The 14,484-nt window shown below is 35.1% G+C and overlaps 2 protein-coding genes across 9 annotated transcripts in view; both read right to left on the bottom strand.

Moving 5' to 3' along the window:
* The window catches only part of mthl14 (methuselah-like 14), a 170,420-nt gene that overhangs the window by 76,721 nt on the left and 79,215 nt on the right, over positions 1–14,484 (bottom strand). Inside the window, exon 2 of one of the 8 annotated variants that reach the window (XM_073982279.1) lies at positions 3,017–13,928. The exons of the other annotated variants lie outside the window; for them this stretch is intronic. Within the exon in view, the coding sequence (XP_073838380.1) occupies positions 12,901–13,928 (1,028 nt within the window). The 3' untranslated portion in view covers positions 3,017–12,900. Of the gene's footprint in view, positions 1–3,016; positions 13,929–14,484 lie in introns of those variants that run through there. 8 annotated transcript variants of the gene reach the window in all.
* Positions 10,538–11,776, bottom strand: LOC141401787 (uncharacterized). Its single transcript, XM_073982284.1, has one exon. It carries the CDS (start codon positions 11,774–11,776, stop codon positions 10,538–10,540), a length of 1,239 nt encoding a protein of 412 aa, XP_073838385.1.

Raw genomic sequence — 14,484 nt, 5'->3', positions numbered from 1 at the left:
AATATATCATCTATCGTGCGCTGAAAAATACTCGGCGCATTTTTTAGACCAAATGGTAGTCTACAAAATTCATATTTGCCGTTATTGACACTAAACGCTGTTTTACTTCTGTCGCGTTCAGCTAGTCGAATCTGGTGGTATCCTGATTTAAGATCTAGTGTCGTGAAGTACGACGATCTTCCTAACGTAGATAGCAATGCCGGGATTTCAGGCATGGGATATTTGTCGTTGTCAGTTTGTTCATTTAGTTTCCTGAAGTCAATCACTAACCTGTGGTTAGGATTCCCATTGTCGTCGGTACCCTTTTTTCTCACAACCAGTACCGGGGAATTATATGCGGAAAATGATTTCCTAATAATTCCATCGCTTAGAAGCGATTCAATTTCTTTGTTTACGAAATCCGCCATTTGTACTGGGTATGGATAGGATCTCGAGTAAATTGGTTCTTCGGTTTTTGTTTTTATGGTTGCTTCAACGCTTGTGTTGTAGGGTAGTGCCCGGTTTGGATCTGCAAAGGCATTGGCATTAGCCCTAATAACCCTGATAAAATCCTCCACCACAGAGTCAGGTACGGATTCCTGATCTATAGCGTGAAAGTTTATTTGCTCACAATTTTTTGATATAGCTGTTTTATTTTTGTCATGTGTCAAAGTGTCGTTTCCAGTGTCCAATTTGCAATTGATTTGCTTCAAAAACTCATATCCTATTATTCCGTCAAAAGTCTTTAGTGTGTCAATCAAATAAAATGTCGTGATATGTCCGAATAAAACCATACTGTATTTTTTTCTATGGTATTCGTGCCATTTAGTGTTTTGACATTAAAGGGTTTACTCAAATGTATTGCATTAATTTGTCCGTCTAATGGTTTAATGAAATTTTTTGATGAACCAGTGTCTATTAGCAATTTTAGCTCCCTTCCGTTTATAGTCTTTATTATAAAAGGTAGGAGCGGTTTTACTCTAAAAAATGCAACTCTTCCACGACATGATCTTCGTCGTCCTCATCCTGAGGGAAATCCTCCTCAAAGGTTGAGTCCTCTGATTCTTTCTCCGCATTAATATGATTTACTCTCTGCTGTTTCTGGAGAGGCGCACTTCTCCCAGAATCCACTTCCCGCTTCCGCTTTGTATTATTTTGATACGCATTGCGGTTGTTATTTGAATTAAAAGCAGTGGGACGTCTAAACATTGATGACCCTGGGTCCACTTCCATCTGTACGATATCTTGTTTATTTGTCTCAGATCTATGAGCATTCGGCGCTGTGCGCCGGAAAGTTGGATGACTATTCTGCGAATAACTAGGTTTCGACTTGTTTGCAATGCTGCCCTCCGCGAAAACTCTCGCAAACTCCTGTCTGCGATTGTCCGACTCTAACTCCTGAGCTGTGGCCAATGCAGTTGTCAAATCTACGGGTTTTGTCGAGAACAAGATATCACTAAGTGGCTTTCTTAGTCCCGATATGAATACTCTAAGAGCATTTTCTCTGACCCTCTCATTTAAAGCTTTGCTTACCTCCTCATTGTTGGAGTAAGTCATTTTATTTTTATTTATTATTAATGTCAGGTGTTTATCAACTTCATCATAAAATTCATTAATTGACAGTTTACCTTGTCTTAAAATGTTCAGTTCATTCTCTAAAACCTGGACCGATCTCTTATCAGCAAAACACTGATCAAGGCGAGCGATTATCGCTTTGAAATTTAAAATAGTGTTGAAGGCAGATAACTTGTCGTTTGCCGTTCCAACTATTTTATTTCGAAATATACCCATGGCTATGTAGTACGGTTTAGTATTCTCTTGGTAGTAGCTAATGGCAAAATGGGCGGTTTCTCGCCAGGCAGGGTAAGCTGCTAGGTCCCCTTTAAATTCTGGGAGAGATTTAATCAAATCTAATGACGTTCCCGTAGCACCGCCTAATGAAACTGGCTCGTATGTCTCTACTTTTTTTATTTGCAACTGTTGAAGTTGGCTCGCTATAATATTTAGTTGAGCCTTTAGTTCCTCTGTCATAACATCGACAGTAGCCGTGACTAACCCTATGATTTCGTCTCTAGTAGCCATTTTTTTCTATTTAAGCCAAATTTAAATTTATCAGATTTCCAATTTCAGTTCAACTTTTATTGAGTCTTTTTTTACAAACAATTAAAAATAAGTATCTTTTGTTTAAGACAAATAACTTAATAATGCCGGTTTCTTGAAAATGAAGTGGTACTTACATTAATTTCATCATATTATCTACTTTGTTGAGTTGATAACTGCCGGTTTTGTTTAAAGTCCGTCCGACTTTACCTTAAAGCCCGTCCGGCTTTTCTCTTTAAAGTCTGTCCGACTTTATTTTGAAAGTCCGACCGACTTTTCTTTTATTTGATTTTTGTTTGTCTTTAAAAGTATTGTTTTTAGTTAAGAGTTTTTTTTGTTAGTAAAAAATCTCCAAAAAAAAAATAACACTTTTGTTGGTGTATTACTTTGTCTTTCGTGTTTCACTCTGTTTAGTCGATTTCTATGAAATCTTATCATTTAGTTTTCCACACTAGACTTAAAATTCTTTTTGGTTTATTATATTGTCTTTTGTGTTTCACTCTGTTTAGTCGATTTCTATGAAATCTTATTTTTTAGTTTTCCACACTAGACTTAAAATTCTTTTGGTTTATTATATTGTCGTTCGTGTTTCACTCTGTTTAGTCGATTTCTATGAAATCTTATTTTTTAGTTTTCCACACTAGACTTAAAATTCTTTTGGTTTATTATATTGTCGTTCGTGTTTCACTCTGTTTAGTCGATTTCTATGAAATCTTATTTTTTAGTTTTCCACACTTAGACTTAATTTATTTTCCGAGATTTTTTTTATAAAATCTTATAACCGATTTACACCTTCTTTTCCGATTTTTTACAAAATCTTATAAACGATGTTCACTTTGGTTTTTGCGATTTCTTCATAAAATCTCACTGTTGGGCGCCAGTTGACGTTTTTACCGCTTATCACCTATGGTGATATGTTGAATTAGTAAAACAACGATTTTTCCGGATTGCTGCCCACTTATGTGGACGTGTAAATACAATCTGATTTATTCTTTCATTTTGTGGTTTAATATAATTTGACAGAAGTGTGTGAAAATGCTTACCTTGCATTCTTCCAGCAAAAATGAATATTTACCGGTCGAATACCCGCACCACTAATAAGCGCATCAGCATTTCAACGACCAGGTAGTGGCGTGATGAAATATGATGCGCGAATTGTCTGCGCGTGTTATTACTACGAGGTAGGGCTAAATAATTAAAGTTAATAATTATTAACATACGTTAACTTACGTTAACTTATATGTTTGAAAAATAAGATTTTAATTGATTGAGACACTTTGAATCATTGGCTATAATGGTGCCATCGATGGGTTTAGTTCTCCGATGACCAATAATATTAAAAACTTGTCGGTGCGTTTTCAGGCCCGGTTTAATGCCTTTAAGTTTTTCCTTAAACAACGAAATTTGTTCATATTTTTTTTTTATCATTGTTCCCAATAATTGAATTTGTTTAGATAATAAACGATATTCAGGACTGTGCCTGTTACTAGAAATTTGGTAAACTCTTTAAAGTTCTTTCTGCCAAGCAAACTTAATTCTGTACAGATTTTTTATTCTATCAGATACGATAAATTTTCTTTTCCCAGTTACGACTTTTTCTGGACGATCATTGGAAACAGAAGTTATGGTATGAACAAATTCATGAATATAATCGTCGATCTCATTGTTAGACAAGTTTGTAACTGAACTTGGATAGTGATTCAAAATATTTTCAGTTACATCATACTTAAAATTTCCCAATTGCAGTTACGATAACTAACAAAACTTGAAGGGGGTTGCAAAACCAAGGACATAAATACAACAAGATAAGACATTTTTTTTGCTACCATTCTTCAGTGAATGGCTTTTGAATTTAACATAATGTTATATTACGATATGGTGATATAACATTTTTTTCTTTTATACATTTTTACGTATTTAACCGAATTTACCGATCCAATTGACATAGAATTATTCTTGAATATATCCTTGAATTCATAAATTTCGTTTCTGATACCATTACATGAAATGTTCCTCCTTGGTTGCGATCTTGAATTAACTGCAACCTGTTAAGGGTAATGTTTCTATACAAAGTTTCGTAAACATTTTTTTGTAGCATGCATTTTGTCTAGTCTTAGTTGTATTTATGTCTTTGGCAAAACTATCCCGAAATTTGGAAGCACGACATTAAATTTTAAAGGAAAATGGTCTGAAAAGGTGGTTAAACACGAGGTTGAACAAATGGGAGTGGAAAAATCATAGGCATAAGAAGAGACAAGGAAGATCTAAAAAGGATGATCCATTCGGAAAAGTGGGACATTTTGAAGAAATTCTAGAAAAATAATAAGGATGCTGCTGGAGAAAATCATAAAAACTATTACCGTTCAAATTATTTACTGAGTCTCCTCAGGAAATATGCTTCGCATTAAAATCACCGCCGATAAATGTGAAATCAAACCCTCTAGAAAAATTACCCAAACATACAAGGGAACTTGACACAAGTAAATTGAACCTAACAACATTTTTCTACCGACACCATTAATGTAGACCTCGACAGAAATAAACTTGGCAGAATGAAACCTGCAATAACTTCTTTTTTATATTTAAAATTTTGCTTAATTAAAATGCCAACACCCTGAGAACTGTAATCTCTAATAAAATTATTGTCCTCAAACTCAAAAGCACCCGATCTTGAACGCAAGTGAGTTTCTTGTACAAATGCAACGTCAATATTGTTTGTTTTTACAATATTGAGTAGTTCGTACCTACGGCCACAATCAATTAATGACCTGACATTAAATGTGATAAGATTAAGGATATTACGGACCATAGAAGTCGTTGACTTCACGTAAGAGGCTTATGCATTGCTGCACAGCCTCTTCCTTAGAAAGAGATTTGAAGTCTCTCATAAACGTCGCAATTTTTTTCTTAAAGGGAAATTATCTTTGGTGGCAAAGTTCCTTGTCAAATTTTAAAAATTCATCAACAATTTTAGGTTTATTGGAAGATGACCGATGACCACGTGAAGCATCTGAGTATGAAATATTAGGGAGACAAAACTATGAAATAGTGTTAAAAACATTTTTGCTACCTTTTTCTTTTCTCTCAATGGCGGCTGATCGTACTTTCTTTTTCAACTCTACGTACTTTAAATATTAGGGGCATCCTCTAAAACTAGATGGGTGACCGCGGTTTTTACAGTTTACACAAAAAGTTAGATTTCCCTCACTCTGATCAAAAGAACATTGACCTGGTTCATGATTTTTATCACATTTCACACATGCAGATTCTCTATTGCAGTTGCGGGACATATGTCCCCACTGCTGACATCTATAACATTGAATATCGCCCGAGTTTCTCTTAGGAAGCTCCCAAAATGCTCTTTGGTGCAATACATATCTTACTGCTTTCAATTAAGATGTAGATTTGCTAAATTGTAGCGTTACCAGAAAAAGACCTGTATCGAAATTGTTTTTCTTCGAGAAAGAGGTGGTAAATTTTGTGACACTATACACCGTATCTGGAACTAGAGTATCTCAATATGCTTTGATGTCGTCAACTTTTGTGTTATGTAATAGACCACGAAAAACAATCGATTGGGGCTTCATCTCCTTGGGAGTGTAAGAATAAGAGTCTAATTTTTTTGCCATAATAGTCCAATAAGTTCTGCGTGTATTTGAGCGTCCTCTAAGTAAAGTTTACTCTTGTGTCTGCTTTTTTTATTTATTTATTTTTATTTATTTGCTTTGCAATTGAAGCCAATTCTGAGGCCAATTTATATAATTACAAAGAATCCACCTAAATATCATAGCTACTCTAAAACAATTTCATATATATGTAATTCATCTTAAATCTAGAAATTGGAGATCTAATTATTTTGGTTACAATTATATTCTTAAATTTTTTTTAATTCTTCATTACGTCATAGCTACTCCAATTTTTAAGCAACAGATTAATAATAAGTATATCGTATAAGTTATTAGTTAAATTATGAAATGATCATTAAGAGATGTATGATGTGGTATGCAAATGATAATAAGTTTTCGCGCAGTGATAAAAACTAAAGCTAGAAAAAATTCTTCATTACATCATAGCTACTCCAATGTTAAAGCAACTTGTAAATTGAATACAAATTAATAATACAATATAAAAAATTTAATGTTGATAATAATTAACAGATATATGATGGTGTATGTATGTAAATGTAAATCAATTTTCGCGCAGGGAAAAAAGTTGTTAAAGCTAGAAATTGGAGATCTAATTACTTTGATTACGGTTTGCTCTTCCGTTTTTTTTTTAGAAAGTTCTTCATTACATCGTAGCTACTTTTGTTTACAAGTTTAAATTTAACATTCCTGGCTTTAAGATCTTTAATGAGGCTCTGCAATAATTAAAAAAGTGTTTAAATGCAAAAATAATTATAAAAAAAAATAAAAATAAATATCACAAAGCTCCTTAACACTAGAAATCACAGACTGTTTAATAAGACTAAAATATTGCTAATGTATATATTGCTTTACTGTTGTCTTTGTCTTTTTTTCTGTTGATTGCACTTTCCATTTATACTCATTTGACGGTCGCTCAACAACTGGCGTCTTTTATTTCATCATCTTTTCTCTACATATCAATCTCTTACATTTTCTAGAATACATGGATGTGTTTTGTGCGCATAGTTGTGTTTTTTTATATTCTTTAATTTTTTTTAATTCTTCATTACGTCATAGCTACTCCAATTTTTAAGCAACAGATTAATAATAAGTATATCGTATAAGTTATTAGTTAAATTATGAAATGATCATTAAGAGATGTATGATGTGGTATGCAAATGATAATAAGTTTTCGCGCAGTGATAAAAACTAAAGCTAGAAAAAATTCTTCATTACATCATAGCTACTCCAATGTTAAAGCAAATTGTAAATTGAATACAAATTAATAATACAATATAAAAAATTTAATGTTGATAATAATTAACAGATGACAATCAATTTTCGCGCAGGGAAAAAAGTTGTTAAAGCTAGAAATTGGAGATCTAATTACTTTGATTACGGTTTGCTCTTCCGTTTTTTTTTAGAAAGTTCTTCATTACATCGTAGCTACTTTTGTTTACAAGTTTAAATTTAACATTCCTGGCTTTAAGATCTTTAATGAGGCTCTGCAATAATTAAAAAAGTGTAAAAGACAATCAATTTTCGCGCAGGGAAAAAAAGTTGTTAAAGCTAGAAATTGGAGATCTAATTACTTTGATTACGGTTTGCTCTTCCGTTTTTTTAGAAAGTTCTTCATTACATCGTAGCTACTTTTGTTTACAAGTTTAAATTTAACATTCCTGGCTTTAAGACCTTTAATAAGGCTCTGCAATAATTAAAAAAGTGTATAAATGCAAAAATAATTATAAAAAAAATAAAAATTATTATCACAAAGCTCCTTAACAATAGAAATCACAGACTGTTTAATAAGACTAAAATAATGCTAATGTATATATTGCGTTACTTTTGTCTTTGTCTTTTTTCTGTTGATTGCACTTTCCATTTATACTCATTTGACGGTCGCTCAACAACTGGCGTTTTTTATTTCATCATCTTTTCTCTACATATCAATCTCTTACATTTTCTAGAATACATGGTTGTGTTTTGTGCGCATAGTTGTGTTTTTAACATACAAAGTGTTATCAATTCGTGTTTCATTTATATAGGGTGTGTTCCTCTATGTTTACAGCTCGCCCCGGTCACCCAGGGTAATGTTTATTATGCTAGGTTAAAAGTGTGCTTAATCTATTTATTTACATACTTAGGCTACATAGGTGAGTATTATGTACACTTAAATCTACTACTATATACAAAATGCTATATACAATACAAAGTAGAGCAGATCTGGGGTATCTATCCTGGGCCATTCTTCCTCCACAACCTCATGTTGCACGCCTCTATCACTCCATCATAGGGGATTTGCGTGATTTGGCAATTTTCAATATCTCTAACTACGTATCTATCGTTTGGTAACACTTTATTTATAACATATGGTCCCTTGAATTTAGGCAATAGCTTTTTGTTAACCCCCACCGTTGTATCTATGTTTTTAATTACCACAAAATCTCCCACCTGGAATGAACTGACTTTGTACCCTTTCTCTTCAGATCGTTTCTCATTATATCTTTGCATCTTCGCGATAGCACCCTCAGCTTTATCTCGGATCTCTTTTATATCCCCCCGGGCCCAAAAGGTTCTCCTCTAGGTATTCCGATAACTTATCCACAATTTCACCCCTTTGGTTTACCCCGAACAACACCCTACTTGGAGTATCCCCAATATACCTATTAATCGTATTGTTAAATGCGAATTCGATTTTACTAAGCTGCTTCACCCAGTCAGAATGTGATACCGGCTCACTAAGTTTAGCCAACATCCCTACTAAAGTCCTGTTCACTCGCTCCACTTGACCATTTGCTTGGGGCGAGTGGACAGCCACTTTCACATGGTCTATATTTCTTTCCTTTAGAAAATCTGCGAATTCTCCTGAAGTGAAGCAACTTCCTCTATCGGAAATACATCTAACCGGCCTACTATAGTAATCAAAATATTTGATAAGTGCCGCCTTGACCTCCTTAGTGCTTGTGGTTTGAACTGGATATAATCTAACGAACTTTATGAATGCGTCAATGACTACCAAAATATGTTTCCTCTTTGATTGTAAAGAGGGCAGCGGACCCAAATGATCTAAGTGAATTGTATGAAATGGTCTCGGTTCTTTTGGAATACTGTGTAGTGCTCTTGCGTTGGGTTTATGAGGGGCCGAATACATTATACATTTTACGCAGTTTTTACGATATTCGTCGATTTTTTTCTTCATTTTCGGGAACCAGTAATGATTTTTCATCTTCAGATATATCTTGTACACTCCTAAATGACCCAACTTTTCATGTATATTCCTGATTATCTCATTTTCCATCAGTTTCGGGACAAAGAATCTTAGTTCATCATTAACTTTCCTATATACTACTCCATTCACCATATCATAACCTCCCACGTTTCCCTCTTCTAGTTTCCGTTTCAATTTACTTATCTCTTGGTCCCTTGCTTGTGCTGCGCACAGCTGAAAATCAATGTCCTCAGACTCTATGGTCGCGACCACTCTATTATCCTGGTCAATTCTAGATAACGCATCCACATGCCCCATTTTCGTTCCCGCTCTGTCTAAAATAGTGTAGTTATAGTTCTCTAGTTCGAGCGCCCATCTTGCTATTCGACTATTTATATTCCTCTTTGCCAGCGTTAACGTTAATGAATTGCAGTCCGTTAAGATTTTAAACTTTATTCCCTCCAAATATGCGCGAAATCTTCTCAGAGAGTAAATAATACCTACTTTCCGCATCCGTCGTTCTTTTCGAGAAATAGGCCACTGGGTGGAATACATTATCATCTTGCTTCTGCATGAGAATTGAACCAAACCCTACCGCACTTGCGTCGCAGTGCAACTCTGTTTCGCTTTGGGGGTTATAGATTGCCAGTATTGGGCTAGATGTCAAGTGCTGGTTTAATGTTTCCACAGCTTCCTTACACTCATCAGTGATCCTATATTTAACACCGTCCTTTGTCAGCGCATACAAGGGCTTTGCTATTAGTGAAAATCCCTTTACGAACTTGCAACTGCATTTCCCGAAAATTTTTCGGCATTGGGTACTGTTTGATTGAGTTTACGTGGCCTTCAGCGGGTTCTATGCCTCTCTTAGATACCTTATACCCCGGTTACACTATTGAAGGTTAACCCACTGGGTTTAATAGATCCAGTGGGTTAATCTTTGCTGGTTACACTTAGCTTTTCGAGGATATAAACTGTCAGCTGATGTTTGTTTACGTATACATACAAAATAACTAATAAAGTCGTGTTTTACATTTTTGCAATTTCTCGTATGAGATATCGTCCCCTCTTTGCTCATATTGGTATATTTTACACACAGGGATACATTTTTGTATCATAGTATCAAGCGTACTTTTTGTTAAAAAGTGTCTAATGTAGAAAAATAAATAATTTTATGATTTTCAAATAACTTGAGATTTATTAACTCCATAAAATCTCATGCGACCAATCGTAAACGTGTAAAACACGACAAACTCTGTTGGAAAAACAGTTGCAACTTTTGGTACTTTTTGAGTAGAGTTGGATTTTTTTGCACAAATACCGAATACAACACTGTATTTTTGGTGGATTTGTGCCGGATTTAAAATAAACCCAGTCGTGAGAGGATTTAATTTTTGACCAGATTTGACCAGATTAAGCAATAAATCCTCATAAAGTGGGTTAACCCGGCAAAAAACTGTAGTGTAGCCGCACTATTATATCCCAAATATTCAATCTCAGTATATGCAAATTTGCATTTTTGCATTTTGAGTTTCAGTCCGTATTCCGCTAATCTATTCAGAACTCTTCCCACTAGCTGAAAATGCTCCTCTAATGTCTTCGAGGCTACCGCTATGTCGTCCATTTAGATCACGATTTCATTCTTTTCCAGAAAGTCTTTAAAAATTCCCGCAATAAATCGTTGAAAAATGGCTGGCCCGTTTTTTAATCCGAATGGCAATCTCACAAATTCATATTGCCCGTTTGGCGCAACAAATGAAGTATATTTTATTGCTTCCTCTTCCGTGGCAACCTGATAAAATCCCGACTTCAAATCCATAATGGTAAACCAAGTCTTCCCCTCTAAGTATTCTAAACAATCCTCTATTAACGGAAGTGGATAATTATCCCTAACTATTATCGTGTTGAGGGACCTATAGTCCACGCACATCCTTGTTTCTCCACTTTTCTTCTTTGTGAGAACAATCGGCGACGCGTACGGGGAACTACTTGGTCGTATAATTCCTTTCCCTAACAAATCTGCTATAATTTTGTTGACTTCTTGCTTTTCTGCAAATGATAGTCTTCTTGGGGAACAATACGTTGCATTCCCCGACGTCACTATTATCGACGCTCGGAAATCTGAAATCTTTGGATCCCTATTTATCCCTTCCACATACTTTCCTTTGATGACTTTTTCCATTGTCTGTTTTTCTCGCAGATTCAGTTGTGGGTTAATATCCCACTCTTCTTCTTTACTATCTTCAATGTTGCCTACTAGTTGCCAACGATCTATTTGTTTTCCTTTGTTTTCCATTTTGTTTTGGTTTTCTTCATCAGTCTCAGTTTCTTTTCCTTTACATTCTTTTCTTTCGAATCTATTGCCTTCGTTTTCATTAGATTTAACTTTATCTTTAGCTCCATAATTTTCTGTTTTATTAAGTTTAATTTCCTTTTCAGTTCTATTACCTTCCGTTTTAATATGTTTAGTTTCCCGTTCAATTCTATTAGCTTCAGTTTCAGTATGCTTAATTTCGCCTTTAGTTATATCACCTTCAGTTCCATTATGTTTAATTTCACCTTTCGTTCTATTACCTTCATTTTCATTATATTTAATTTCACCTTCAGTTATATCACCTTCAGTTCCATTATGTCTAATTTCCCCTTCCATTCTATTATCTTCAATTCCATCATGCTTAATTTCTCCTACAATTGTATTATCTTTAGTTTCATTACATTTAATTTCCCCTTCAGTTCTACTACCTTCAATTTCATTACGTTTAATTTCCCCTACAATCATATCATCTCTAATTTCATTATATTTAATTTCCCCTTCAGTTCTACTATCATTAGTTTCATTACATTTAATTTCCCCTACAATCATATCATCTTTAGTTTCATTATATTTAATTTCCCCTTCAGTTCTACTATCCTCAGTTTCATTACCTTTAATTTCCCCTATAATTATATCATCTTTTGTAAAAACTTTTTGCCCATTCGTTCGTCGATTTCATGAACGAAGACACAATTTGGTTTTCATAGCGGTTGACGTTTGTATTCGTGTGACAAACAAATGAAAGCTTTTTATTTTCGTTATTTTTTTGGTTTTCGTAACAAAATCAGACGAACGAATACGTCAAAAATAAACGAATGGAAAAGACCCATCGTTTTGAATGAAAATTAAATAATTTGAGTAATAAATGGCACAAAACATACGAAAACTGGAAGGGAATGCAATTTTATTTATTTCCATAGAAGCACACGCGTATATGTACATCCGTTTCTTCATATTATCACAATTATTTTTGGACACATTTGATTACATTTTTTCTTATTTTTTGTTTTTCATCTGTTTATCGGGGTTGCCATCAAGTAACACATTTTACGTGCAGATGCCTATGCAAAATTCACAAAATAAGTATAATGGAAACCCTGAAATACAAAAGCTTTTATGAAATAGACGAAAGCTTTCAGATAAAAACGAATGGTTCGTAAAATTTTACAAGAACCAAATTTTGAACGTATACGTTTTAGTACGAACGGTTCGTGTGACAGGCAAGCATTTTTACAAAAACACCCTGTTAATTTCCCTTTCAGTTCCATTACCTTTAGTTTTGTTGTGTTTAACTTCACCTTTAGTTTTTATACCTTCAGTTTTATCATGTCTAATTTTACCTTCAGTTTTATTGTTCCCACCTTCTTGTTTCTTGTTCCCCAATTTACAATAAGCACCACACAATATTCCTTGTTTTCCATTTTTTATTTTTTGCGGCTCCGAGTTTATTCCATTTTTTGAGTCCGCACATAAAAAGATCTTAAGGCTACGTTCTTTTTTTAATTCATTTGTTTTTACATTTTTTCTTTTGTAACATAAAATTATTCCATACATATTTAGAAAGTCCCTTCCTAGCACCAACGAGCAAGGGGCTTTGTTTACTATAATATTTAAATTCAGTTCTTTTTCCTGTCCAAAAAATTCAACTTTTACTTTTATTTTCCCGCGTAAAATCAACCTCCCCCATCCAGGCTCCTAAATCCTGACACTTTCTCCTCTTCAACTGTGGTATTGGGGCTCAACGAACGGACTACTTGTTCATTGATGAAGCTGCACGGGCTACCGGTATCGATTAAAGAATAAAGAAAACAAAATTTAGACCCAGAACAATGAGACCCCAAAACTACTCTTACCTTCATTCTCCATCTAATTCCGTCCTCCTCTTGCTCCTCGTCTACTGCTGCAATTGTTTGTTGGGGACAGTTTGTTCTGAAATGTCCCAACTGTCCGCACTTGAAGCAGGATCCTCTTGGTCTATTCTCCTTCCTGCAGGTTGAAGCGTAATGCCCAAACTTTTGGTAATTGTAACATCTCACTTCCAATAAGCCGGGCCCCCGCTGCTTGCTTCTCTCCTGCAACATTCTCTCATACTTTGGTATGCATCTCTTAATTGATGCCAAGTCCGAGTGATTTTGTGACATCGTTGCCCCCAGTGTTTTGTCTCGGATACCTTCTATAATGTATTTGACGAGTTCAGCTTCACTCAGTGGGGTGCCCTCTGCCAATTCCTGCATAATAAGGGTGTACCGGTGGAGGCTCTCGTTTTGCCGGTCCCATTTGCGGTTTTCTAGCGCTTTAAGGGCCTCTTTGACTCCTGTCACCCGTTCAAACCCGGCACTTAATTCTTGCTTGAACTCCAACCATGTCTTTGCTTGGGAGGAACGCATAAAAAGGCTTGCACTTCCTGCCATCATTCTGCGCGCGTACAGAAATTGCTCTGTCGCACTACACCCAAGTACCGAAGACACTCTTTCATATTCCTTAATCCACTTGACGATACTTTGCTCATCATCGCCTGTGAATTTTGTTATGGCTCCTTCTATGTCTGCAAAGTTCGCCCCTTTTACCTTTTCATTTTTCATTTTCTCCATTTCGTTTAGTTCATATTGTAGCTTTAATAGTTGCAATTTTGCCTGTAGCTTTTCTATTCTCTGCATCTCACTTCCCACTTCTTTTCCTCTTTCATCCACCTTTTGTTCGGCTTGTGTGTTTACATTAATGGCGGCTGGCTGGTCGGCTTGCATATACATACCCATGCCCAGCAAACCAAAATCGGAAAAAAAATCAGAGTTCGGACCGAATTCGGTCCGAAAGTCGGATGAAACGTCCGAGTTCGGATCCGAATTCGGTCCGAACTCTGACCGAAAGTCATATTGCGTGGTTGACGTGTTCTCTGACCGAAATTCGGATGAAAATCGGATGTTTTAGCCGACTTTCGGACCGAATTCGGTCCGAACTCTGATGAACTATCGTATAAATTTCTGATTTATTTACCGACTTTCGGACAGCTATCGGTCCGAATTCGGAAGTAAAATCTTATGAAATTCGAAAGTGTTTTAGTTAAGAAATATCCAAATCCTATAAAAGTTTATCTACTATAAACATATTAAAGGTTTTAATATCATCTTATGCTGTGTTATATGCGGAAAACAAACTGTGGAGAACAACAAATTCGTCAACACGATCTGTGGATAATCATGTCTTCACATGCAAAAAATGTTCATACACATAAAAGTGTTAAGAAACTTAACTTTGGC

This window comes from Musca autumnalis, unplaced genomic scaffold (genome assembly GCF_047663935.1).
Source record: "Musca autumnalis isolate F117 unplaced genomic scaffold, ASM4766393v1 scaffold_4, whole genome shotgun sequence".
Taxonomy (NCBI): domain Eukaryota; kingdom Metazoa; phylum Arthropoda; class Insecta; order Diptera; family Muscidae; genus Musca; species Musca autumnalis.
The sequence above is the reverse complement of the archived record's forward strand: the minus strand, read 5'-3'. Positions and strand labels throughout refer to the sequence as shown.

Coding starts and splice junctions, on each gene's coding strand:
- LOC141401787 (XM_073982284.1), bottom strand. CDS start 11,776: ATGATTGTAGGGGAAATTAAATGTAATGAAACTAATGATAGTAGAACT.